The sequence below is a fragment of the Aythya fuligula genome, chromosome 14 (assembly GCF_009819795.1).
Source record: "Aythya fuligula isolate bAytFul2 chromosome 14, bAytFul2.pri, whole genome shotgun sequence".
Taxonomy (NCBI): Eukaryota; Metazoa; Chordata; class Aves; order Anseriformes; family Anatidae; genus Aythya; species Aythya fuligula.
Window position 1 is genome coordinate 10,829,673 of NC_045572.1, and position 25,830 is coordinate 10,855,502.

The window sequence follows — 25,830 nt, forward strand, 5'->3', positions numbered from 1 at the left end:
GAGCTGCAATTATTAATGACCGCTACGGCTGCCAGAGCGGAGCAGTGGGAGCAGCTCCTCCCCACACCCACTGCCCCCGAGCCTGTTCCAGCCGGCGGTGCCGGCGCTGCCTCGCTCGCGCCCGTCCTCGGGGACAGCAGCTGCACTCAACGCGTGGCCGCGTGGCGCTGAAGCACGCCCAGCACCACCACGCTCCTGCCAGTGACTCCTTGGCCCCTGCACGGCCTCGGGGACGCAGCAGCAGGGACACGGGGACACCGCTGTGGTGTCCGACCCCGTATCCCCTCGCTCAGCCCAGCCCCAGCTTTGCCTCGTGGATTCGGTGCTGCCTCCGCCTGCTAAAAGCCAGGGACAGAGGAGGAGAAATCCGAGGCAAAGCTTTTCCCTGTGAGCTCCATCGAGCTGAGTCAGGCCCCGGGGCAGGGCTCCAGGCTGCTCGCCACCTTCCCGGCCCCGCCGCCCCTCGCTCGGCGCAACCGCAGGCCCCGAGACAGCGGGCACTTGCAGAGAAGTGTTTATTAAAGGCACTAAAAGCACCGTGGCTACATCGGAGGCAGCCCAACCGGAGAGTGTGGGTTTGGGGAGAGGCGTTTTACAGTGCTGGGACAACGGCGGCACACGCTCTTTGGTAGGAAGCTGTTTCTGAGCCTTGCGGGGAGCCAGAGGCCGGCACGGGGCCCTGCACCCCGGCACGGCCGGGCAGGGGGTGCTGCCCCCCGCCAGCCCCAGGGGAGCAGCGGGGAGCTGGGTGCAGGGACGTAAGGCACAGAGCTCCCCCAGCCCGCAGCCACGGGAAGGCGCCGCCGCGGTCTGCAAGGCAGTGGGCAGTGGGGTCGTGGCAGGCAGGGGGAGAAGAGGCGGTTCTCCAGCCCCACACGCTGAGCACGAAGCGGGGAAGGTGGGGGAGAGCTCGGCAGGGGCTGGGGGCTGGTCCTCGCCCGCTCAGGGATGCGCTAGGAGCGTCTCTGCCCTGGTGCCAGGGCAGGTGGGCCTCATCCAGGCAAGGGAGCAGCCCCGCTGCAGCCAGGCACCCACACCCCTGACTCCAGCCCCCATGCTGAGCGGCTCAGGGGCAGCAGAGCCACGTGGCATCCCCTTCCCCGGGCTCCTAGGTCAGCCGGGGGGGCACAGAAGAAGCCACCCAGCAAGAAGGGGCTCTGAGGCCGGCCCTGCCTCTGCTGGAGCCCAGCCAGGAGCTGCCAGGAAAGAGGCAGGAGCGAGGGGAAGGGGTGAGGTCCCAGCCTGGCTCCCTGGGGCAGGGGAAGGGGTGGGAGAGGAGCATGCAGGGCCAGGGGCATGCGTGGGCACAGCCGGCCTCCCGCGCCTCACACGTGGGAGAAAGCGTGGCTCTTGCACAGCGGCTTGTCCTTCTTGGAGTAGAACGTCTTCCCTTCCAGGTTGGTCTGGCAGATCTGGGGAGGAAAGCGCAGGCGGTCAGCGGGGTCCCCGGGGTCCCCTCCCACGCTCAGCCCCAGCTGCTCTCCCGCTCAGCACCGGCCTTGTGCAGGCTCAGAGGCACCGGTGCAGAGCGAGGTGGGGAAACACTCATGGACTCAGGGCCCCCGTTACAGCCCCCGCCAGCCTCCAGCCAGCACCCGGGGAGAGAAGGATGAGGCAGACGCGTGGCTCACCGCGCAGACGAAGCAAGTGTCGTGCCAGCTGAACCCCAGCGCCTCCAGGAACCGGTCCCCAGCGTCGATCTTGAAGTCGCAGCCGCGGCACTTGGTGCCAAACATCTTCTCGTAGTCTGCGAGCAGAGGCAGAGCCCGGGTCAGCGCTTCCCAAGCCTGCGACCCCTCGTGTCCCCGTGCAGCAGGGCACAGCCTGGGGACATCTCGCATCCAGCCCAGGACAGGGACAAAGCTCGAAGCGCCAGGCACCCTGGGCAGGGTGTCCCTGACCGCCACCATGCTGCGGGGAGGAGGCGAACCTCAGCTCCCAGGATGCAGCACTCGCTTTGATCTACATCCTCCGTCATCGCCGCGGCAACCCGCCAGCGATGGCACCACCCAGCAGCCGGGGAGGACGGGGACAGAGGGCTCAGGGGACACCCAGCCGTCCCCGTGGCCCGGGGAGAGCCCCGCAGCGCAGGGCAGCTCACCCCGGGCTCCTGCCACGAGGTGCTGAGCCCTGCCGGCGCCCCGGGGTGACACGAGGGGTCCCCCCCTGTTCCTATACCTCTCTCGCAGTAGGGCTGTCCCTCCTCCATGTAGAAGGCACGGTTGCGGATGGGAGTTTTGCAGGCCGCGCAGGTGAAGCACTGCACGTGCCAGGTCATCTTCAGCGCGTGCATCACCTCCTGGAGGAGAGACGCTGTCAGCCCTGCACTTTGGGGGACCCCCACCCAGGGCTGAAAGGGACAGGGGGTCCCTGGGGCAGAGGGCCAGCAGGAGGGGAAGGGACAGAGCTGGGGACACGTAGGAGGCGCGGGGCAGGCAGAGGGACACTCACCCCGGTGATCTTCTTCTTGCACTTGGCGCAGCTGGGCGCGTAGCGCGTGTCGTAGCACTTGGGGCAGAAGATGGAGCCCTTCTCCTCGAAGAAACCACCCTCATCCAGCACCTTCCTGCACTGGCAGCAGGTGAACTCCTCGGGGTGGTAGTAATGTCCCAGTGCCACCAGGTAGCGGCCCCTGAGGAGGGACAGAGCCACGTCAGCCCCACCGGGGCCCAGGCACGTGCCCAGGAGGGTGGCGGGGTGGCAGCGGGTGGCCAGGGCTCACCTGATGACCTTGTTGCACTTGTAGCAGAGCGGCGTGCGGCCCAGGCCTTCGGGCGCCTGCTGGGCCGCCTGCACGATGGAGCTGCGGTTCTGCATGGGGGTCGGCGTGGCCGGCTGGCTGTGCTTGCTCAGCACCGTGCTCGTCTTGTCCGGGGCGTAGCGCTCGGCGAACGACGGGTCCACAGCCCAGGGTGGGCGGCTGGCAGGGCCAGGGGTGGCAGCGGGGGTCCTGGGGGCTGCACACACACACAGAAGCCTCCTGGATGGTGCTCCCAATCCCCCCGCACCAGCCCTACCTCTGCTCCCAGCCCTCCTGCCCCAAACCAAGAGGAAACATTTCACTCACCCAGTCCTGGCTCTGTTTTCATCGCTGCTCCCGGGGACGGGTCCAGCACGGAGACCTGGCTACAGAACCAGCAGTTAATCCAGCCTGCCACGCTCGCCCCCACGGCCTGTGCATGCAAGCAGGGACCCCCACCCCACAGCCAGGAGCTGGCTGAGCCCCCGTGCCCGGCCAGTAGCGGGTTTGGTGCTGGGGGACGCAGCACCCCCAGGTCTGTGGTACCCAGCGGGGTGGGAGCATTGAGCTGTGGGGCGCCGTGCCCCAGTTGTGGGGTGCTGCAGGGTGGCAGGGACCTGTAGGATCGCACACACCACCGCAGCACGCTCAAAGGTGACAGTGGGCAGGTACCCCCAGCCTCACACAGCACCCTACAGCCAGCCTGGTGGGGGGAGCCCCGGGGTCAGCTCCAGCAGAGGCAGGGAAAGGCAGGGCCAGGCTGGTCCGAGGTGGCAGTGCCTGTGACCCCCAGGGCATCCTGCCAGCACCGGGCTTGGGAGATGCAAGGGCAAGCGAGGTCCAGAGGGGCAAGGACAGTGACAGAAAGCCGGCAGCTCTGTGCCTCTCCAGGGCAAACAGAAAAAGGAGCAGGCTATAAGAGCAGGAGAATTTATTTGTTACAGAGCAAACCAGGCAGATCTGGACCCAGCACTCAAACACCAAGGCAGGAGGGAAGGTGAAGAACAAAGCCAGAAGAGCTGCCAACAGGCCTCCCCCAGTGCCTGCCTCTTCCTTGCCTCCAGACATGGCCTGACCCTGACAAGCCCTCACGCCTGACGTCCAAACAGTGCCCAGCACCTCCCAGCACCCACAGCACGGTTTCCAGTGCCACCACTCTCCTCTTTGCCCCAGCAGCACAAGAGGATGTGGTGCTGCTCAACCTCCCCAGCTCAGTGCCAGCAGTGCCCAGCGCCCTGCCCGGGACATGCAGCCCACCTCGTCCTACACCCCGCTGCCCACCCCTTACCTGGGCTTCCTAACAAACACATCATCATCTTGCACTGCGTGCGGCGGGGAGAGAGGAGGAGACAGAGTCAGTCGGCGGCAGCCACTGCCCCACATGGCATGACGGAACAGAACCGGGCACCCCCTCCCTGCTGCCCCCAAACAGCCCACACCACACACAGGGACACCACGGGGCCACCACGGCCAGACCCCAACACTCGGCCCCGCAGGAACTTACGGCCGTCTGTGCCCGTCAGCCGGGCCAGTTTGCGGAAGGAGCGGGACTGGGAGGTGCCGGTGCGGGGCTGCCAGTCCACAGCATCCTCGAACAGCCGCAACTTGCCCGGGTCACAAGCTGGGGTTTCGGGGGGCTCCTCAGGCTCCACGGGCGGCCTGTGAGTAGCAGGGGCTCAGCTGGCACCATCCTGCTCCTGCCCCTGCTCCTGCCCAGCCAGAGGCACAGGGCAGTACTACCCAAGGGCCCGGCACTCACCGCTGCTCCTCTGTGCCATAGAACGACACGCGGGGTCCCCCATGGCTTCGAGAAAATGGCGGCACAACAGTAAGTGCTTGGGACGAGGCACGGAGCATTCCCCATGACTTAAGCCGAGCCCCACAGTGACGCCAGCAGTGCTAGGCCCAGTCCAGCCTCCCTGAAGCCCCACACCAGTACCACTGCCTCGTGACAAGGTCCCGCTGCCTTCCTGCACGTCCCGACACCACAGCCAGGCTCTGCCGGTGCCCCCAGACCCCACCGACCCGCTGTGTCCTGGATGCAGTGGTGCAGCTCAGCCTCCCCAGTGCCAGCAGTGCCCTGGGTCCTGCCGGGGACACACGCACGCATGGGGACACCCAGCACCAGAACACCCCTGATGGGGACAGCCCAGTACCCGGGCAGGACCCCCAATGATAGGACGGGCACGGCAGTGGCCCAGTGCTGGTGGTGCCCATCGTGTAGGAGAGCACAGAGCGGGTGCTGCAGCGCAGTGACCACCTCGGCTCTGCAGACACAGAAAGGACAGTGAGGGGCAGGGGGCGAGGAGGTGGCAGGACAGAAGACACAGTGGGAGGGTGAATGGGCCAGGAATGAGTCCCAGCACTGTGGGCCCCATGGCTTGTGCTGTGCCCCGCAGCCCACCCCTTACCTGGGCTTCCTAACAAGCTCCTCATTGTGATCCTCCACTGAGGGCAGCCAAAGAGAAAGGAGGAGACAGAGTCAGTTGGGGATGGCCACAGCCCCACACAGCACGATGGAACAGAACCAGGCACCCCTCCCTGCTGGCCCCAAACAGCCCCGCAGCACCACCACATGGCCCTGCACAGCCCACACCACACGCAGGGACACCACGGGGCCACCACGGCTAGATCCCGACACTCGGCCCTGCACCCAGGCCCTGCAGGAACTTACAGCCGTCTGTGCCCGTCAGCCGGGCCAGTTTGCGGAAGGAGCGGGACTGGGAGGTGCCGGTGCGGGGCTGCCAGTCCTCAGCATCCTCGATCAGCCGCAACTTGCCCGGGTCACATGCGGGGGTCTCAGGGGGCTCCACGGGCTGCCTGCGAGTGGCGGGGGCAGGCACTCAGCCAGTACTGTCCTGCTCCTGCCCCTGCCCAGCCAGCAGCACGGGGCAGAGCTGCCCAAGGGCCCGACATACACCGAACCTTACAACAGCCCCGCACTCACCGCTGCTCCACTGTGCCACTGAAGGACCCACGGGAATCCCTGCAGTAGCAAGGAAATGGCAGCACAACGGTAAATGCTTGGCACATGGCGTGGAGCATTCCCCTGGCATATCCCCATCCCACAAGACGCCAGCTGCCCTTGTACCCATGCCGCCTCCCAGCTTGGGGACCCAGTGGTCACAACACCAAGGCAGGAGGGATGACAGAAATGGGAAGGCACAAGAGGTGCCACCAGTGTGAGTGCCTGGCCCCTGCAGCCCCACGGGAACCTCATGGGCTCTTGTGACAGGAATCCCAGCACCTCCCAGCACGGTTTCCAGTGCCACCACTCTCCTATGTAACGCAGCAGCACAAGAGGATGTGGTGCCGCTCAACCTCCCCAGCTCAGTGCCAGCAGTGCCCAGCGCCCTGCCCAGGACATGCAGCCCACCTCGTGCTGCACCCCGCTGCCCACCCCTTACCTGGGCTTCCTAACAAACACATCATCATCTTGCACTGCGTGCGGCGGGGAGAGAGGAGGAGACAGAGTCAGTCAGCAGCAGCCACGGCCCCACATGGCATGACAGAACAAACCCGGGCAACCCCTCCCTGCTGCCCTGAACCAGCCCCACAGCACCACCACAGGGCCACCACGGCCAGACCCTGACACTCGGCCCCACACTCAGACCCGCAGGAACTTACGGCCGTCTGTGCCCGTCAGCCGGGCCAGTTTGCGGAAGGAGCGGGACTGGGAGGTGCCGGTGCGGGGCTGCCAGTCCACAGTGTCCTCGAACAGCCGCAACTTGCCCGGGTCACAAGCTGGGGTTTCGGGGGGCTCCTCAGGCTCCACGGGCTGCCTGCGAGTGGCAGGGGCTCAGCTGGCACCATCCTGCCCCTGCCCAGATGGTGGCACGGGGCCATGCTGCCAAAAGGCCCAGCACACACCGGCCCTTGGCACAGCCCGGCACTCACCACTGCTCCTCTGTGCCATAGAAGGACCCGCGGGAATCCCTGCGGCGTTGAGAAAATGGCAGCACAACGGTAAATGCTTGGCATGGAGCATTCCCCATGACTTAAGCTGAGCCCCACAGTGACGCCAGCAGTGCTAGGCCCAGTCCAGCCTCCCTGCAGCCCCACACCAGTACCACTGCCTCGTGACACGGTCCCGCTGCTGTCCTGCACCTCCCAACACCACAGCCAGGCTCTGCCGGTGCCCCCAGACCCCACCGACCCGCCGTGTCCTGGATGCAGCAGTGCAGCTCAGTCTCCCCAGTGCCAGCAGTGCCCTGGGTCCTGCCGGGGACACCTCAGCTGGGGACAGCCAGCAGCAGGACAGCCAGCATTAGGACAACTGGGTGGGCACAGCCCAGCCTGTCTGCATTGTGCCCGGGCAGGACCCCCCTGACGGGATGGGCACAGCAGTGGCCGAGTGCTGGTGGTGCCCATCGTGTAGGAGAGCACAGAGCGGGTGCTGCAGCGCAGTGACCACCTCGGCTCTGCAGATACAGAAAGGACAGTGAGGGGCAGGGGGCGAGGAGGTGGCAGGACAGAAGACACAGTGGGAGGGTGAATGGGCTGGGGGCTGAGCCAGCCGCATGGCCAGGAGCTCATGCTGCACCCCACTACCTACCCCTTACCTGGGCTTCCTAACAAGCTCCTCATTGTGATCCTCCACTGAGGGCAGCCAGAGAGAAAGGAGGAGACAGAGTCAGTCGGGGACAGCCACGGCCCCACACACCCCACACAGCACGATGGAACAGAACCGGGCACCCCCTCCCTGCTAGCCCCAAACAGCCCCGCAGCACCACCACATGGCCCTGCACAGCCCACACCACACGCAGGGACACCACGGGGCCACCGTGGCCCAACCCTGACACTCGGCCCTGCAGGAACTTACGGCCGTCTGTGCCCGTCAGCTGGGCCAGTTTGCGAAAGGAGCGGGACTGGGAGGTGCCGGTGCGGGGCTGCCAGTCCTCAGAGTCCTCGATCAGCCACAACTTGCCCGGGTCACACGCGGGGGTCTCGGGGGGCTCCACGGGCTGCAGGGGCTGCCTGCGAGTGGCGGGGGCAGGCACTCAGCTGGCACCATCCTGCTCTTGCTCCTGCCCCTGCCCAGCCAGCAGCATGGGGCAGAGCTGCTCAAGGGCCCTACACACACCAAACCCTACAACAGCCCCGCACTCACCGCTGCTCCACTGTGCCACTGAAGGACCCACGGGAATCCCTGCGGTGGCAAGGAAATGGCGGCACAACGGTAAATGCTTGGCACATGGTGTGGAGCATTCCCCTGGCATATCCCCAGCCCACCAAAGATGCTGGCAGCACTTGGCCCAAAACAGCCACGAGGAAGCCCCACATACTCCCTTGCCTGAGGTCCCGGTGCTGCCTCGTACCTCCCTACACCCACAGCCAGTGCCCACAGACCCCACCGACCCGCTGTGTCCTGGATGCAGTGGGTTCAGCTCAGCCTCCCCAGTGCCAGCAGTGCCCTGGGTCCTGCCGGGGACACACGCACGCATGGGGACACCCCACTATCAGGACACCTGGGTGGGGACAGCCCAGCCTGGCTGCGCAGTGCTGGGGCAGGACCCTCATGACAGGATGAGTACAGCAGTGGCCGATACCAGCAGTACCCAGCATGGGCAGGGAGCAAGGAGGTGGCAGGACAGAAGACACAGTGGGAGGGAGAATGGGCTGGGGGCTGAGCCCCGACACCGCGGGCCCCATGGCTGAGAGCTCATGCTGCACCCTACTGCCCACCCCTTACCTGGGCTTCCTAACAAGCTCCTCATCGTGATCCTCCACTGAGGGCAGCCGGGGAGAAAGGAGGAGACAGAGTCAGCTGGGGACAGCCACGGCCCCACACAGCACGATGGAACAGAACCGGGCACCCCTCCCTGCTGGCCCCAAACAGCCCACACCACACACAGGGCCACCACGGGGCCACCACAACCAGACCCCGACACTCAGCCCCACACCCAGGGCCAGTTCCAGGCACCAGGCCCCGCAGGAACTTACGGCCGTCTGTGCCCGTCAGCCGGGCCAGTTTGCGGAAGGAGCGGGACTGGGAGGTGCCGGTGCGGGGCTGCCAGTCCTCAGCATCCTCGATCAGCCGCAACTTGCCCGGGTCACGCATGGGGGTCCCAGGGGAGTGTGGGGGCTGGCTGCAAGTGACAGGGGCAGGCACTCAGCTGGCACCGACCTGCCCCTGCTTCTGATAGCCAGCACAGCACTGCCAGGGGCCAGGCACACCCCGACCCCCGGCACAGCCCAGCACTCACCACTCCTCCTCGGTACCCCAGAATGACACACGAGGACCCCTGCGGCGGCAAGAAAATGACGGCACAACGGTAAATGGCTGGCACGTGGCCGAGCATTCCCAAAGGCTTGTCCGCAGCCCCATGGTGACGCCAGCAACACTCGCTCAATTCCAGCTCCCCCACAGCCCCAGATCACGATCACAGGATTTTGTGCCCGAGGTCCAGACGATGCCCAGCACCTCCCTGCACCCAGCCAGGCTCTGCTGGTGCCCCCAGACCCCACCGACCCGCTGTGTCCTGGATGCAGCGGTGCAGCTCAGCCTCCCCAGTGCCAGCAGTGCCCTGGGTCCTGCCGGGGACACCTCAGTTGGGGACAGCCCAGCATTAGGACACCCTAGATTTGGACAGGACCGTCCCAGGCAGGAACCTCACAATGGAACGGGCACAGCAGTGGCCGAGTGCTGGCAGTGCTCACCACGGAGGAGAGCACAGAGCGGGTGCTGCAGCGCAGTGACCACCTCGGCTCTGCAGATACAGAAAGGACAGTGAGGGGCAGGGGGCGAGGAGGTGGCAGGACAGAAGACACAGTGGGAGGGTGAACGGGCTGGGGGCTGAGCCCCAGCACCGCAGGCCCTATGGCTCATGCTGCACCCCACTGCCCACCCCTTACCTGGGTTTCCTAACAAGCTCCTCATCGTGATCCTCCACTGAGGGCAGCCAGGGAGAAAGGAGGAGACAGAGTCAGTCGGGGCCAGCCACGGCCCCACATGGCACAATGGAACAGAACCGGGCACCCCTCCCTGCTGGCCCCAAACCAGACCCACGGCACCACCACGTGCCCACACACGGCCCATGCCACATACAGGGACACCACAGGGCCACCCCGGCCACAAACCGATGCCACCTCATCCCGCATCCAGGGCCTGATCTGGGCACCCTGGGCTGCCGGCAAGCACCAGTGCCCACGGGAACTTACGGCTGTCTGTGCCCGTCAGCTGGGCCAGTTTGAGGAAGGAGCGGGACTGGGTGTTGGTGTTGCGGGGCTGCCAGTCCTCAGAGTCCTCGATCAGATGCAACTTGCTGGGGTCATATATGGGGGTAGTGGGGTGCTGCGGCGGCTGCCTGCGAGCGACAGGGGCGGGCGTTCAGCTGGCACCGTCCTGTCCCTGCCCGGCTGGTGGCATGGGGCAGCGCTGCCCATGTCCCATCCCCACCGCTGCTCCACAGACCCATGAGGATCCCCACAGCGTCACCACCTCCCCGAGGCCACCCCATACCTCACAACAGCAAGTATTTCACACTCCAAATACCAAATACGCACGTCCTCCCCACCCCTTACTTATCGTCCACATAGGAAGGGCCCACTAAGGACGTCTTCTCAGCACTCATTTTCCATCTCTGCAGTTTGAGGCTGGCCCTAAAGGCCAGGAGGAGAGAGGACAGGGCAAGAGAAAGCCAAGAGCAAAATCACACACCGGGGAGCAGTACGGGAGCCTGGCAAACACCTGTGGTGCTATGGGCAGGGTGCGCAGCGCAGCTTTCCACATGCTGGAGAGAAAAACGACTAGGTGCGAGGACACCCCAGTGCCCTCACAGCCAGCATCTCTAAGGACAGCTTGATGCCAGGAGAGACCCACGTGGCCCAAGTGGAGTGTGCTGCCAGCACGGTGACACCGAGCCACCAGGCTAACCCTGCCCCAGGTGTACGGGGCACCAGCAGGGGAGTAACAGGGCAAGAGGCATGCAGGAAGGCTAGAGAGAGCAGGCAAAAGGCTTACTGACTTGTCAAGGCTCTGCACCTGTAGGGGAGAGGGAAAGAGAAAGGGAGGAGAGAAAGAAAGAGAAGGAAGGTGAAATTAGACCCAGAGCACCCAAGAAGTTTCCAGAGCTCACTTACAGCCTGCACCACTCCCCCTGCCACCTGTGTCCAGCTCGCCCGGGGCTGGGAGCACGCTGGGCTGCGGGGACATTGCCAACAGAGCACTCTGTGCCGCCCCTGGCCCCCCAAAACGGGCCTGGGTGCGGAGGGCAGCCAGGGCCACGTCCCCCCATCGCCCAGCTCCAGGGTGCTGTGGCCAGGACGGGCAGGGAGCAGCAGCTGGCCGGGCACACGGCAGCGCCGTGCAGGGCTTCCCTTTGCCAGCCCGTCCCCACAGCCCCATAGAACACCCTTGGCTGCTGAGAGCATCCACTGTAGCCACAGCCTTCCTGCCCGTCGCTGCAGGGCTGTCGCAGACGCCGGTGAGTGTATTATGATGGCTGCGCCCCGCGGGGCTCCCCAAAGGCCAGCGGAGGAGGACACGTCCCCGAGCGAGGAGCAGGCGTGAGCGTGTCCCCACGCGTGGCGGTCCTGTTACGCGGTCTCAGCACCAGCCGTCGGGGGACCCGGCACGGGCACCGTCGCCCGCTCCCACCCACGGGTGCCTGGCATGCAAGGCGCAGCGGGGCCGGGCAGCGGGCTCCCCTGTGTTCTCGGGGAGCGGGATGGACAGCAACATACCCATTGTGCTGGGGGGTGCAGGCGGGCGCCAGGGGCACGTACGTCACGGGTTTCGTCACCAGCCCGGGCCGTGGGTTCGGAGGCGAGCCGGCCCCAAAGGGCCGAGCTGTTTTGTTGAGGGCGGTGCTGGGAGCGAAGTTATATTTCGGGGGCTCAGAGCAGGGGAGTGAGTCCTGAGCGAGACAAAACACACAGACACGGGCTCACACGTCAAGCAGCATGCAAGGGGCAGCCCCGGGCCAGGCAGCGCAGCGGGCAGATAGGTGGAAAAGCCGGGCTCATCCTCGCCTTGGGCACGCAAACACGGACAGCGCGTGAGCTTCGGGCACCGGGCTCTGCCAGCCAGGTCCCCTCTCCGCAGGGCATCCAGCCCAAGGACACCAGGCTGCACGCCCGTCCCGAGGGTTGCTGTAGGATTAGTAAGTGCCCCACACACTCGCTGCTGCCCCGTGGCGGGGCCAGGCATGCACACGCGCTGCTCGCAACCATCCCGCGGCACAAAGCTCAAGGCATGCAGGTGGCTTCTGTCCAGGAGCCGCTGGCCCTGGCTCTGCCTCCCCGTGCAGCAGGAGGGAGGGAGTTTCTGTGCCAGGGAGCTCCAGCACCGGCAAATATAGGGCCCAAAGGCCGTGCTGCTGCTGCCTGGCCCCTCCGCACCCCTGCCCGCACCCAGGACCAGCGGTGGCAGCTGGGGACTGGGCGCCTGCGGGGCAGGTCCTGCTCCCCCCAATCTCTCGTGTCCCTAGGGCTCAGAGCTGCCGTACCAGCCCTCCAAACACACCCCGGTCCCCAAGAAGCCTTTGGGCCCCAGGAGCAAAGTCCACTCCTCTGGATAAGCTCGGAGCCTTCCCCACCCCCAGCTCGGGGCCGAGCTGCTGCAGGCAGCAATGCAGCAACACACCTACCTTCTGCGGCTTCCCCAGGTGGTTCTGGGCTCTGCAAGAGAGGAGACGGTGAGGCAGGAGCTGCAGGGGCCCAGCAGCCATCCCCCCCCACAGATGGGACCGATGGGGTGCTAACACCCAAGGGAGCCGTGGCTGGCCAGCACTGCCCCGTGGGCAGAGGTGAGGGCCAGGAGCTGCCCTGGGGCAGCAGGACCAGAGGGGGCAACGGGCAGAGGGCCCCAGCTTGGCTCCGGCCACACCAGCACCCCGTATTTACGCACCACGCAGGCCCCTACCTGCTCAGCGTGAGGCAGAGCCTGTCCCCGCAGGCGCGGATCCTGTTCTGGGCCTCGATGTGCGTCATGGCGCTGGTGCTCTCGCCGTCGATGTACAGCACCCAGTCGCCCACTCCCACGCCGGCCTGGGCCGCCTTCCCGCCCGGTGTCAGCTGCAGGACAGAGAGAGTCAGGGGGAGCTGGCCAGCCCGGCGGAGGGACGATTTGTCCCTGCGAGAGCCAGCGACAAGGTCAGCCAGGCACAGGACACCCCTCATGGTGCCTCGTCCCGTTTTAGGACAGCCTGCAACACGGTGCTGCAGCAGTGTGGGGTCAGAGCAGTACTGGGCTGATGCAGAGACCCCCACCCCAGACCACCCCATGTTTCCTATTTCTTTAACCCACAGCAGCCTCTCCCTGGCTGCAGCAGCCAAGCACTAACCCCAGACGCTGCCCTGAGGCACAGCACAGCCAGGGGCTGTGCCAACACCCCGGGGACAGCACTGTCCCCATCCCCATGGATAGCCCGGGATTTCCAAGCGATGCCCAGCGGCAGAGGCCACGCTGGCTCTGCCTCGCTCCCTGAGGTGTTAGGGCTGGAAGCAAGCGGGGTGAGTCAGGGCCCGGCACGCAGCCCACGTCTCGCCCCTCGGGGCTGCAAACCACAGACGCTTTCCCAGCCCGGAGCTGGGAAACACAGGGGGGACACAGACCCCGCATCCCCCAGCTGGGCCACACTCCTGTGCCCTTCGGACCCCTCACCCGGCTCAGGTACGGGGTTGGGATATGCCTGGATCGCCCCCACTGGCCCTAAACACCCTCTGCTCCTGCCGGGGATGCGCAGCCGAGGGACGAGCAGGGCGCAGGCCCCAGCGCCGCTGCAAGGCAGCTCCCAGGCACTGACAGACAGACAGAGGAGTCAGACAGACAGACGTGGGCAGGCTGCAGCCATTCCTGCTCCTCCAGCGCGGAAGAACTCAAGGCGCTTGGATTTGGACCAAGTATTTCCTCAAGCCCTGTTCGACATGAACATAAAAGGAGCGAGCCAGATTCCCAGCGCTGTCAGAGGGCTGGAAAATCCCTGCCGCCGAGCATCGGGGCCCTCCTCGCCCATGCGCAGAGCCCGGCCCGCCCTGGGCGCAGCGCTCCCTGCCCCAGGTACTTAGACCCCCCCCCGTGCACCGGGCCGAACCTTGCCCCTGCTGCCAGGCACGGCACAGCTCCACCGGCACCTTGCCACCGTCCCCAAAAGGGACACGGGCATCCCCTGCGGCGTTCGGGACAGGAGGATGCTCCTGGCCACTCCTGCACGCCCCGGCTTGCTGCCCTCGGGGCTGGGAAGGAGCCGTGGCTGCGTGGGTTTGGAGCTGGGAGAGGTTTTCGCACGGCTGCCCGGGGAGGGGGAGCGCGGCGGGCTGTGTCCCGGCACGCCCGGCCCACGCCGGCACCGGCACCGCCGCGCCAGGAAGCCCCTCCTGCAGATGCCAGCTCAGCCGGACTCGGGCTCGGCCAGGACCCGCTCTGGCCTTCCCGTTTCCTGCCCCCTGGGCTAAAAGCTCCTGCCCTGGTTTCCTTCCTCCCTTCTCCGCCCAGCCAGGCCTTTGTTCCCCACACCTCTGGGTGCCACCGCGCGGCCTCCCCGCAGGGCTCCGCGTCTCACCGGCAAGGTGAGCTGGGCACGAGGAGCATCCCTCTCGCCCGCAGCACCCGGGTCTCTCCTCTTCCCTGCTGCCACGCTCCAGGATGAGCCACGCAGCGCCTGCTGCCGCTCCTACCTCAGCTCTGCCACCTTGGGGACACCTCGCAGCCGATGTATTGGGACCCCACAGAGCCTCTTGCGTGCTCCAGGCGGTCCCTTCAGGGCTGGGAGCAGCTCTGGGTGCAGAGCAGTGAAGCATCAGACAGCGACACAGCCCAGCATCACTCCCCCAAAGCTGGCTGTGTCCCCTGGGAATGTCATTGTTGCTCCTCACACTGCCACTGCCCAGCCCCAGGCTCCTCAGGAGCCTCTTGCAGCCCCAGCGCCTCCACCCCGGGCCCCAGGCACCGCTCTGCCCTGCCCTACGCTTCCCGAGCCCCTGCAGCGGGGCTGGCCTGCGCGCACATCGCCTCTTGCTTCGCAAGGCCCCTGCCCTAGGCCCTCGGAGGCTCCTCCGTCTGATCAGACCCTTTGTTAAGCGCTGGCTCGCAGCCAAGAGAAACATTTTTTAGAGAATAAACTCGCCGAAGCCGTCTCCGCGCTCGGCGAGGATCGGCTGGCCCCAGGGCAGCGGTGCGGGCGATCGCAGCCTCGCACGGTGCCCCCCAGGTGGGAGCTGCGTGCTGGGCGCTGCGGGCACCCCCGCCTCGAGGACGGGCACCCAGAGCCAAGGCTGGTGCCGGGGGCAGGCCCCCACGCTGCGCCCGGTGCCGCCGGCGTGGCCGTCCTCGGAGAAGCAGCCTCCCGTGCCAGCTGCCCGAGCGTCAGCAGCACGGGCGGTGCAGGCGCATTCCGAGGCTTATAAGGCAATTTTGTGGCCGGAGCTGCTGCTAGCACCCGTGGGCCAGGCCACCCAGGGACAGGGACCTACACGCACCCAGGGGCCAGACCCGGCCTTGGTGAGCATCACGCCGGGGGAAGCTCGCACCAGGTGCCCCGGGCAGGAGCAGCAGGCAGCACAGCGGCTCGGGTGTGCCTGCGCTCAGGAAATGAGCTGGTTTTGTGGCTGGGACGTGTCCCGTGCCAGCAGGGCTGCAGCCTCGGGCAGACGGGGCGAGTGCCCTGCACAAGCCAGGCCCCAGGACGGTGCAGATCGGAGCCGGCCCCGCGGCTCAGACGCACGGAGAGCAGCCGCCCTCCCCCTGCGCGGGGCTCGCTCCGGAAGAGGCCTCCCCTGCCTCCCCCAGCAGCCAGGATGACTCTGCAGAGGCTGAGCAGCATTACACAGCGCTGCTGCGGTTCCCTGCCCGGAACACCCCCTGCACACACACACACACCCCCCCGCCACAGCAGAGCTGATAAGGCGGCTCCAGGGAGGCTACGCAGAGCCAGGCAGGGCCCGGCACAGCACTCCCGGAGCCCCAGCTCGCCCGCATCCCCCATACGGCTCTGCCTCTGCTGCCTGGGTGCTGTGGCCGTGGCCTCAAACCCACAGAGACAGAGGAGAACGGGCCACGCTGGTGTTTGGCTTCTCTTACCCTAGAGATGGAGAGCGGCATGCTGAAATCCTTCCCTCCCTGCAGCCTGAACCCCCAGGGCGCCGGCCCGTTGAGCATCACCTTGTAGGACTCCATGTCGCCCATCTCTGCAAGGGAAGAGGGGGGTGAGCCCGGCGGGGCGCGACGTGGGAACGGCGTGGGGAGAGCAGCCGAGGAGGGGGCCCGGCAGGACGGGGCAGGAGGAGACAGGTCACGTTTCCAGCAGCAGCTCCACCCCGACCAGCCCACACTGCGGTTACCGACGCACCCCAAATCCATCAGCATCTCCCGCAGCAGCGCCAGAGCTGAGGGGCACCGGGGAGCCAGACGGGCTCTGCCCTCCCTCTCCCAAACCTGGCACGGGCTCTCCCTCGCAGCACCCCAAAACCCCCCGAGGCCGTTTCAGCCAGCGGAGAGGTGGCAGCTGGCAGGGCTGGGAACCAGAAGCCTTTTTGCCGGGTGGATGAGCAGCAGCAGCAGCAGCAGCAGGGGAGCTGCGCGATGCCCTGAGTGGCAGCTGGCTGCGCAGACGCTACCTGGGAGCCACACGCGGCGCCGGGGTTTGGGGCAGGGAATCCCAGCGCATCCCTGCCTGCCAGCACCGTGCTGACAGCTGTCAGCCCGCCAAGCCACCGGGCACTTTGGCCAGCCCCATCCGTGCCTCGCTTCGGGAGAGCCGCGATGCCCTTCCCGAGCCCTGAACGCGAGGAACGGGAGCGGGACGGGCTCGGCTCTGGCTGCCTCTCCCCCCGGCTGTGGGCTGTGGGCCGGGGGCCGTCGTGTCCCTGCTCCCCCCGGACCTAACCCGGGCTATATAAGGCGTGTAAGCTGACACCCGGCGGCTCCCTCTCGCCGGGGCTGGGTGCAGGCTGCGTGTCAGACATTCCCCGGGTCAGACATTCCCCGGCACGCAGCAGCCGCGCAGACCCCAGCGAGGCGCTGCCTTGGCCGGGGCGGGGCGGGAGGGGACGAGGTGGGGTCCCCGGCAGCACCGTGGGGGTGGAGGGGGGGGGGGGGGTCTGGCAGCCCTAAACTGGGGGCTGGCGGGGCTGGGGGAGCGGGGGGTGGGCGAGGTGGGAGCCCCCCACCCTTTGCTCGTGCGCCCTGCCGGAGGATGGGCACAGCCACGTCCCACGGGGCCACCCGCAGCACGGCCACCTGCTGCTGGGGGGCTGCGGGGCTGAGCCCCCCCTACCCCACCGGGACCCCCCCTGTGCCCTACAGGGACGCCCCCCACCCATAACACCCCCCCACACACCCTATAGGGACCCCCCGCTCCCCTCCGCAGCCCCCCATCCCCATACCGGGAGCCCTGCCCTGCCCCTCCCGGCCCCAAACACCCGTTTTCCCCCAGCCCTACACCCTCAGCCCCCCAACCAAGCTCCCACCCCCTCTGGAAGCTGCACCCCCCCTGCACTCACCGGGGCCGGGCCGGCCCCCGGGGGCAGCGGGGCCGCGGGGCTGTGGCCGCGGCGGGGGGGGAGCGGAGCGGAGCGGAGCGGAGCCGGCGGCCGCGGGACTCGAACCCGGGCCCCGCCCCCCCGCCGCGCCTTATATAGGGCCGGGAGGGGGGCGTGGCCACCGCGAGGCTCGGCCAATCAGCGCGCGCGCCCGCTCCCACTCCCGCCACCTCCGACGGGGCGGGCGCCCCCTGGCGGGATGGAAGAAACGGGGAGGGGTTGGGGGGGGCGGGCGCGTTCCCGCGGCCGGGGCCGGTCCCGGTGCGCGCCCCCGCGGAGCAGCAGCGGAGCCGGGTGCGGCTCAGGCCGTTTATTGAGCAGCCGGGGGCGAAGGGAGCCGGGGAGGCTCAGAGCCAGTCCCGCGGGCCCGGCCCCTCCCGGCTCAGCAGGCGAACCAAGCGGGCCCGCAGGGTGCCGGGGGGTTTAGGGCCCGGGCGCCCCCCCGGGGGCTCCTCCGCAGCCCCCCGAGCCCAGGGCTGCTGGGGAGGGGGCTGGGGGCTGCCCCGCCGAGGGGCCGGGGAGCTGCGGGGGTCGTAGACGTGAGCAGCCTCGTTGCTGCGGCCCTCGGGGGCTTGGCGAGAACCCAGCTCCCAGCGCCCTTCCTCCTCTTCATCCTCCTCTTCCTCCTCGGCGGGGGCACTGGGTGGCCGCGGCTCGGCGGTGAAGATGTTCTCGTAGAGGTGCTCGGGGGGCGGCTTCCCCCCCGCCACCCAGGGCTCGCCGGGTGCCGCCCGCCCCGTCCCGAAGAGAGGCTGCTGGCCCCGAGCGATGGAGGCGTAGACGATGGGGCCGGGGGGCTCGGGCTCCGAGGGGTGGAAGCACAGACGGGGGGGCGGCGGGTGCGAGGGGGGCTGCGCCCTCCCCACCGGGGGGCTGGGCTGCGGATCCTTGGCCCCCGGGCCCCGGGGAGGGGGCTCGAGGCTCTGCGCCGAGAGCTGGGGCTCAATGGGGTCCTGGCCCTGCTGCTGGGAGGCGATGGCGGCGGCCACGGCACGGCACAGCTCCAGGGCCCGCGGGGTGCTGAAGGTGAAGGTGCCCTCGCCGGAGTCGCTGCGGCGGCCGGCCTCGAAGGAGAAGACGTTCTGTGGGGTCGGGGGGCACGGTGAGGGGCTGGAAGCTGCCGGGGGGGGACACAGGGCACGGGGAGGGCGAGGGGCACCCACCTGATCTTGGCCAAATTTGCGGAGGTAGGGGTAGGGCCAGGTGAGCAGGGGCTGCCGCGACTGCGCGTCCTTCAGCGTCAGGCTCTGGGGCAGGGCGGCCAGCAGGTAGTGCCCGTGGAGGCCGCAGCGAGCGGCAGCGTCCGTGCGCAGCACCAGCACCAGGAAATCGGTCACTGGGGGAGCAGAATGAGGCTGGGGTCAGCCCCGCTGCGCCCACCCTGAGCCCACCCTGGCCCCGCTGCCGCACGTACGGTCCTGCCGCGAGGAGTAGAGGGAGTTCTCCTCCATGGGGACATCGGGGCTGGGCTGGGGCTTGGCGCTGCCCGGCGCTGCTTGCTTGGTGCCCTGCAACAGAGGGAGGTGAGCGCGGCCCCCCCCAGGGCTCACCGGGGCCAGGAGCAGTGCGAGGGGTGCGGGCGGTACCTGGAAAGCCAGCTGGCAGAGCTGCTCGATCCACTCATCCCGCTGCTCGGCCGCCAGCACGTAGCTCTTCTCGGTGGTGGTGAGGTAGAAAGCAGCGGTGGCTTTGGGGCAGCTCTCGGCCCCCGCGGGGCCCACGGAGACGCAGTCGGAGAGGCGGATGACGCGGCGGGCGCAGCGGCGCAGGGAGGATTTGTCCAGCACCTTGCCCTCGTCCCGCACGTCGAACTTCTCCATGCGGGCCACGCCGGAGGGGCTGGCAGCGAAGAGCTGCGCCCGCACCTTCCTCCAGGAGCGCTGGAGCACAGAAGGGCACAGATACGGGGGAAAAAAGGGTCAGCAGAGCTGTCCGCCACCTCCACACTGCCTCTGCAGAGCCCTCTGTGGGCAGGAGCTTTGCTACAAGTGCCCTCAGCATCCCTCACTGCGGCTCGCTGAGTCCTGAGCTTTGTTCCCCGCTGCAAACGCCGGCCTGCCGCTGCTGCTGCTGCAGCTGAGCCCCGCGAGCTGCTCTCAGGCCGGGCCGCGATGCAAATTAAAGCCATTTTGAGCTGCTGGGGCTCCTGCTGGCAGCCTCGCATCTGCACGGGGCCTCAGCGCAGCCAGGCCCTGCAGCTCGCAGCCCGCTTCCTCCCAGGGGAGCTCTGCGGTACCAGCGCCTTCCCAGCCCGTCATGGAATCGAGGGGGTGCGTGGCCCCCGTGCACCTCGAGGCGCACGGCACAGCCTCCGCCCTGGAAAAAAAAACCATGCTGCCGAGCACTCAGCATAGCCGCTGCCTCCCATGCGGCGGGGCACCGGCCCCACGCACGTAGGGACTGCCCGTGGCAGCTCTAGGACTCGTGCTGGGCAGCAAGGAACGAGGACGGGATGGCAGCCCCGCACATCCAGCGAGCACAAAGAGGCCCGGGGGTGGTGAACACCCCACTTTGCAGCCCCCGGGTGCTGGAGCCACCCTACAAGGACTGCCACAAAGTCACCTATAGGGTACCCGCAGGACCACAGCACCCGCTGCCCGTCCCAAGCCCTGCAGCGCCGCCCCAGGGCGCTGCTCAGCCCACCCAGCCCCCATCCCACGCCCGCTGCCCCCCAGCACACAGGCACGGAGCCGCGCCTCGTTACCACACCTTTATTCATCAAGAGTCCTGCGGTGAGCAAGCAAGAGGGATGCAGCACGCAGGGCTGAGCACCAGCAGGTGCCTGCATGGATGGGTCCCCTCGGGCGTGGGGGAACCCGCTGGGGGGGGATACAGAGTGCAGGGCCCTCCCTGGGGGGACCCAAAGGGGTTTGGCTCCGTTCCCCCCTTCCCCAGGAGCAGGGGGCGCAGGCCTAGCATCAAAATAGATGAGGGCAAAGCTTCTATCCAGCCTCACGCCCCACCCCTGCCCTTTACCTTCCCAAATTTGCAGTGCTGCACATAGAGGATGCCATCCTTCACCGGGCTCTCCATGGGCCCCGCGCAGCCCCGGCGGTCAGCGCGAGGCTCCGGGACTCGGGCAGGCAGCGGCACAGAAACGTGACTGCAGCCGAGGTAACTGCGTGGGGCAGACTTCCTTCTCTGAGAGACTTCCCCTTTTCGGTGTGTGGGATGAGGGGCAGAGGCTGGGCCACGGGAGGTGTCCGTCCGCCCTTCCTCTCGCAGCGGGGCAGCGGGGCAGAACGCGTGCCGCGAGAGCGAGGGAAGCTCTCAGGGGAGCGCCCGACGCGAGCGCAGTACGCGCAGCCCGGCTGCAGCAGGGCTCTTTGGGTGGCAACGGGAACAGCCACGAGCTGAGGATGCACAGAACGAGGTACCAGGGTACAGGGGAAAGGCTTAGAGGGGCTTTGGGGGGCAGTGTGTGAGTCCCTGGACACACCACTGGGCAGGGGGAGCAGCCCCTGGAGCTTCCTCATCCCCCTGGGCGCCGCCACCTGCTTGCACAGCACCTCTCAGCAGCGTGCTGCTCCACACACCTCCTCCTAGGGCAGGAGTTCAGGCTGAAAACAGCCCCAAAACCAGGCCGCAGCAGCACAGGAGAACCCTCTGGTCCAGGGCTGGGTCTGCGTTTTGGAATGTGAGCCCCAGCTGACAGGGAACCAACACCCAGGCGGGCTAGAAGTCCATGGAGCTGTGTGCCAGGTAGTCCTTGCGGCCGATGTTGCTGACTTGCTTGGTCTGCATCGCCTCCAGCTTGGGGCAGTCGGTGATGCGATGGCCCAGGCCGCCGCAGAAAGCACAGCCGCGTTCCCCTGTAACGGGAGGAACGGGGTCAGGCCAAGCCACCCCGCGAGCAACGGGGGCACTGCCTGCAGCCCACATCCCTCCGTCGGCCCCACAGAAGTTCCCCGTTCGCAGCCGGGCTCTCTCACCTCCGATCTCCAGCATGGTCTCGTCCCCGCAGTGCAGCACCTGCAGCACGGGTGGCACCTTCTGCTTCGCCTCCAGGAGCAGCGCCTTCAGGTCCATCAGCACCGACTCATCTGGGGGCAGAGACGTGGGTCAGACGCAGCCCCAGCAGAAGCCTGACCCCACAGAGCCCCGAGGATGAGGCACAGGGCCCCAATTTCTCCTCCATTACTCATCCCTGCCATGGGAGCATTTCCCTCGACAAAGCAGGGGCAGCTTTGTCCAGCTGCATGGGGCTGCAGCCCACCCCGACTCCCCCAGCCCCGACCCTTCTCACCGCAGGCTTTGTTGATGAAGGTGGTGGCGATGCCGGTGTTGCCAGAGCGGCCCGTGCGCCCGATGCGGTGAACTGCAGAGAAGCAGAGAGGGGTCAGGCTCGGGGAAACGCATCCTGACAGCCAGCCCCTGCCCCCACGAGCACCAGGACAGGCGCCCCCGCAGCGCCCGTTCCACACCGTAGTTCTCGATCTCCTCCGGCATGTCGTAGTTGATGACGTGCTGGATGGCCGGGAAGTCCAAGCCCTTGGAAGCGACATCAGTGGCAACCAGGACGTCCTTCTTCCCGTCCCGGAAAGCCTCGATGGCTTTCGTCCGTTCCTCCTGATCTGCAAAGGCCCAGCACAGGAGATCAGCAAGGGGCAGAGCTCCCGCTCCCACCTCCTGCAGCAACCCCTGCGGCCTCAAAGGCGAGCACCACTCGGCCTGCGTGAGGACCCAGGCGTCCTGTCCCCAAATAAAGAGGCAGAGGGACCTGCGTGATGTTCACACCCGCAGTGTTCACTCCTAGGACTGCTGACACCAGCGCAGTTTGCCCTCAGACCATCCCAAACCGCTGGGTGCTGGGACCCTACACACTGTGAGTGGGATCAGCCAGGGCCACGCCAGGCTCACGCCTCCCCGGCGCTCTCACCGACCTTTTCCCCCGTGGATGGCCACCGCCTCCACCCCCTTGAGCAGCAGGTACTCGTGGATCGCGTCGACGTCTGCCTTCTTCTCCGCGAAGATCAGCACCTGCCACAACACAGATATCTTAGAAAAAGCGGCCTGTGCGTGCTGGCAAAGAGCACGATGCCCTGAGAAACCCGTTCCCTCCCAAACAGAGGCTGCGGCAGCTCCAGGGCAGCCAGAGCGCGTTACTCACGGGTGGGGGAGTCTTCTGTAGGCACTCGAGGAGGTACACCATCTTGGCCTCCTCCTTCACGTACTCCACTTCCTAGGAAGAAGCAAAAAGATGGGTCAGGCAGGCAGCAGAGAGATTAACCCCGTGGCTGGCAGGGAGAGGTACAGGCGCCCCCAAAAACCATGCTGGGTTCCACACGGGGAGCTCCCAAGCACCTCACCTGCACAACGTCCAGGCTGGCGGCACCTGCTCGCCCTACGTTGATGGTGATGGGCTTCACCAGGGCACTCTTGGCAAAGTTCTGGATCTTCTTGGGCATCGTGGCACTGAAGAGGAGCGTCTGCCGCTGGCCCTGCGTGGGGAACAGGGCACAGGCGGGGACTTAGAGCTCGCCCAAAGAGGTGGGCGTAGGGATCGAGCTTCAGGGCGCTCGTATCCTACCAGCCCAGTACCTTGAAGTAGGAGAAGATGGTGCGGATGTCCCCCTCAAAGCCCATGTCGATCATCCTGTCGGCCTCGTCCAAGGCCAGGTAGCGGCAGATGTCCAAGCTCACCATCTTCTTCTGCAGCAGGTCCATGAGGCGGCCCGGGGTGGCCACCATCATGTGCACGCCACTGAGAGACGAGGAAAGGCAGGGTCAGGAGCCTGGATTGCTGCCCCACACAGCACCCGGGGCCTGGCACGTCCCCTTCACCCCCACCCCACGCAGGATTTCGCCCCTCAGCCCTCCTGCCACAAAAAATAAGCGTGGCTCCCAACCAGAGCACTTCCTCCCCGCCGGGCCTTACTGTTTGATGGTCTCCATCTGCTCCTTGACGGACATGCCCCCGATGCAGAGGGCGCAGCGCAGCGGGGGCAGCCCGTCCTCCTGCAGCAGGCGGCAGTAGTACTCGATGATGCCGTGCGTCTGCCGGGCCAGCTCCCGCTGCAGAGAGAAAACAAGAGAAAAAAAAATAATTTCTGCACGTTAATTAATTCCCTTCCGCGCAGGAAGAGCCTGAGATGGGTGCTTGATATCCATAACAGCTCCTCCCACCCCCACCGCGCCCCAGATGCTCACCGAGGGACAGATGATGAGCCCGTAGGGTCCCTCCCGCTTGGAGAAGGGCAGCCTCTTCTCCTGCTCCAGGCAGAACATGATGACGGGGAGGGTGAACACCAAGGTCTTCCCGGAGCCGGTGAAGGCAATGCCGATCATATCCCGTCCCGAGAGGCTGCCGGAGAAACGGGGCTGAGGTGAGCCACGGGGTGACGGGAGGGATCAGGCCTCAAGGCCTGAGCAGGGGGAAGGGGCTCGCTGCCACCAGGGCACGGGGCCCGTTTTACACCGCCTGGTGGGCTGGAGGGAGGGGGAACAACTCCTGGGACATGGCAAGAGCACTCACATCGTTGGGATGCCCTGGATCTGGATGGGCGTTGGCTGCTGGATTCCCTTCTTCTTCAGGCCCCTCAGGATAGCTGTCAGGGAACAGGGGACACGCACACACTCACAACCCAAAGTTCGTCCTCTGTTTTCCCTTTTAATTCCCTCCTCAGCAGCAGCCCTTTGCCCAGCAGCCAGGTGACACAACCATTGTTATGAATTTAAGCTGTGACCCTGCTAACACAGCACGGATCTGACACCTTCACTCGCTGCCGGACACGAGTGTCCCCAGAGAAGCCCCCCCCTGCTCCCACCTGCTGGAAACTTCATCTCCTTGAAGCTCTTGATGGGAGGCGGGATGCCCTCCCCCTCCACCAGGATGTGGTACTTCTTGCGGACGCGATCGTGCCGGGCCTCGGACATGCCCAGGATGTAACGAGGAGCTCTCCAGCTGGGAAGGCAAGAGAACAAAATGCAGGATGTAAAATGTCCAGCGACTTCAGAACCAGTAGCACCAACAGAGGCTGAGGAGAACTCCCTGTAGAGCTCTGTTATCCCACCGTGGAAAAGAGCTGACCCCAAGGGCCTTCATAAGCAGACCCAAGCCAGTCTATTAAATACCTCCCCCAGTTCCAAGCAACCCCAAGGTAGCAGCTGAGAACAAACTAGAGGTAACGGGTGAACCACGCCAACACATCTGGACACAGCCTGGTTGTTTCCCTGACACTGCAGGGCCTTGAGCAGCGCTGGCTCCTTGAGCTTTCCTCTTTTTTCTCTAACTTAGTTTTCCCCAAGATCTAAAAGCTCAGCTCAAGCCTTCAGGTTTTACGTAAATGCATTCTAACAAGAGTTATTGTATATAGAACAACATCCTGAACAGCTCAGCAGCCTTTGATTTGACATACAGAGGTTCCCAGAAAGACAACTCCCACACTGTGAGACGCACCTGGTTTTAATGGGATCATCATAGGTGATGCCCTTTGCCATCTCCTTCACTGACATCAGGGCTGCAAGAACAAGGAAAACAAGATCAAAGCGTGCTCTCCACCCCCAGGCAGCAGACATAGTGGCAGATAGCAAGCCAGCCAGCACCTCTGGGTACAGGAGCTCTGAGGGCTGCAGCCTGTTGGGTCTAGGGGCTCCCAGCCCCTCCCAGCTAAGCCAGGCAGTCAGAGGCCAGCTGAGGAGCTCGCAGTGGGATCCCTTTCCCAACCCTGGGGCGGAACATCACCGAGCACGGCAGGCAGCGCCCCTCCTGCTGCCTGACAGCTCTACAGACGTGCCCGCAGCCCACGGAGCTGCCAGCACTCACCTCTGCCCTCCGCCACGCTCTCCAGGATCTTCTCCTCCTCCTTCAGCTGTTTCTCCTTGGCTGACTCCTTCCGAGCTGGGGAGAGCCAGGGAAGCCGTTAGACGGCCCCAGCACCCCCAGGCAGCCACCCAGCCCTGCTGTCAGCTTCCCCCCCCCACCTTCCGCCTTCTCCTTGAGGTGCTGGTGCTGGTCCAGCAGGCTGATGTTAGACTGCGGCCCCAGGGGGATGTCATCCTCGTCGCCGCGCTGCTCCCCGCCGCTGTCCCGCTGCTCCTCCTCCGACACCACCTTCCGCCGCATCTGCAGCAGCTTCTGCAGCTGGGGGGCACCGCGGGGAGGCCGGGTGAGAGGCGCCGCACCGGGACGGGGCCCCCCCGTACACCCCGTGCCCCTCACCCCCCGTTACCATCTGCTGCTTGCGCTGCTTCACCGGCACGTAGGGCACGTAGTCGGCGTCATCCTCCTCCCCGGACAGCTCGGGCGACTCGGCCGCCTCCTCCCGCTGCCGCTGCGGGGAGAAACGAGGTGAGGGCGGGGAGCGGCGGCGGCCCCGGGGGGCTGTGGGGTACCGGGGGGGGGTCTCGGCCTCACCTTCCTGCCCGCCGCGGCCTCCATGGCGCCGTCGCCCCGGATACAAAATGGCGCCCGGCGGAAGTGCCGCGCTGTCGCCTAGCAACGGCGCGAGCCGCCCCCCTCCTTCCGCATTCGCTACGGGTCGCCTCGGAGGACAAACTGCCTCAGAAGGCGAAAGCTCTGCCCCCCCCCGCTCCCATCCCCTTTTAGTTCCCCCCCCCCAGGGCGCAGAACAAAAGCAGCAGAGGCCGGGGTTAAATAAAATAAAAAA

The 25,830-nt window shown here is 66.5% G+C and overlaps 3 protein-coding genes and 1 long non-coding RNA gene across 4 annotated transcripts; all 4 read right to left on the reverse strand.

Annotated features, from left to right (window-relative positions):
* Positions 1-498: 498 nt before the first annotated feature.
* PDLIM7 (PDZ and LIM domain 7) lies at positions 499-17,198 on the reverse strand. Its single transcript, XM_032197018.1, is given in 26 exon segments — positions 499-1,412; positions 1,632-1,747; positions 2,179-2,299; positions 2,452-2,632; positions 2,723-2,957; positions 3,068-3,126; positions 4,029-4,062; positions 4,245-4,399; positions 4,500-4,544; positions 4,680-5,149; positions 5,151-5,188; positions 5,415-5,560; positions 5,688-5,726; positions 6,148-6,181; positions 6,368-6,522; positions 6,638-6,676; positions 7,303-7,339; positions 7,563-7,717; positions 7,851-7,889; positions 8,433-8,469; positions 8,684-8,829; positions 11,495-11,598; positions 12,331-12,361; positions 12,606-12,757; positions 15,762-15,868; positions 17,183-17,198. Coding segments are annotated over 25 exon segments (2,760 nt in total). The 5' UTR covers positions 15,867-15,868; positions 17,183-17,198; the 3' UTR covers positions 499-1,325.
* Positions 8,965-9,923, reverse strand: LOC116494890. Its single transcript, XR_004253901.1, has 4 exons — positions 9,902-9,923; positions 9,596-9,632; positions 9,213-9,450; positions 8,965-8,985 (listed from the first exon to the last, which is right to left on the reverse strand). It is a non-coding gene; the product is annotated as an uncharacterized LOC116494890 (long non-coding RNA).
* Positions 17,199-17,568: 370 nt separating the features above from the next.
* On the reverse strand, positions 17,569-20,267 carry DOK3 (docking protein 3). The gene is made up of 5 exons (XM_032197131.1): positions 20,198-20,267; positions 18,808-19,101; positions 18,636-18,729; positions 18,385-18,557; positions 17,569-18,303 (listed from the first exon to the last, which is right to left on the reverse strand). The coding sequence occupies exons 1-5, from the start codon at positions 20,252-20,254 to the stop codon at positions 17,569-17,571; spliced, it is 1,353 nt and encodes a 450-aa protein (XP_032053022.1). The 5' UTR covers positions 20,255-20,267.
* On the reverse strand, positions 19,931-25,625 carry DDX41 (DEAD-box helicase 41). The gene is made up of 17 exons (XM_032197202.1): positions 25,578-25,625; positions 25,393-25,494; positions 25,145-25,304; positions 24,987-25,061; positions 24,621-24,681; positions 23,989-24,125; positions 23,697-23,769; positions 23,372-23,525; positions 23,100-23,236; positions 22,763-22,925; positions 22,531-22,662; positions 22,332-22,403; positions 22,105-22,201; positions 21,646-21,795; positions 21,468-21,539; positions 21,154-21,264; positions 19,931-21,033 (listed from the first exon to the last, which is right to left on the reverse strand). Exons 1-17 carry the CDS (start codon positions 25,599-25,601, stop codon positions 20,897-20,899), a joined length of 1,857 nt encoding a protein of 618 aa, XP_032053093.1. The 5' UTR covers positions 25,602-25,625; the 3' UTR covers positions 19,931-20,896.
* Positions 25,626-25,830: the final 205 nt, after the last annotated feature.

Excerpts from the sequence above, each read along its gene's own strand:
- DOK3 (XM_032197131.1), bottom strand. The coding sequence starts at position 20,254 with ATGGAGAGCCCGGTGAAGGATGGCATCCTCTATGTGCAGCACTGCAAA. Across the intron at positions 19,102-20,197 it reads AGCACTGCAAATTTGGGAAG|CGCTCCTGGAGGAAGGTGCG; the intron begins GTAAAGGGCAGG and ends TCTGTGCTCCAG. Across the intron at positions 18,304-18,384 it reads GCAAATTTGGCCAAGATCAG|AACGTCTTCTCCTTCGAGGC; the intron begins GTGGGTGCCCCT and ends CCGACCCCACAG.
- DDX41 (XM_032197202.1), bottom strand. The coding sequence starts at position 25,601 with ATGGAGGCCGCGGCGGGCAGGAAG. Across the intron at positions 22,663-22,762 it reads CCATCTTCTCCTACTTCAAG|GGCCAGCGGCAGACGCTCCT; the intron begins GTACTGGGCTGG and ends TTCCCCACGCAG. Across the intron at positions 21,796-22,104 it reads GGCCATCCACGGGGGAAAAG|ATCAGGAGGAACGGACGAAA; the intron begins GTCGGTGAGAGC and ends GGGCCTTTGCAG.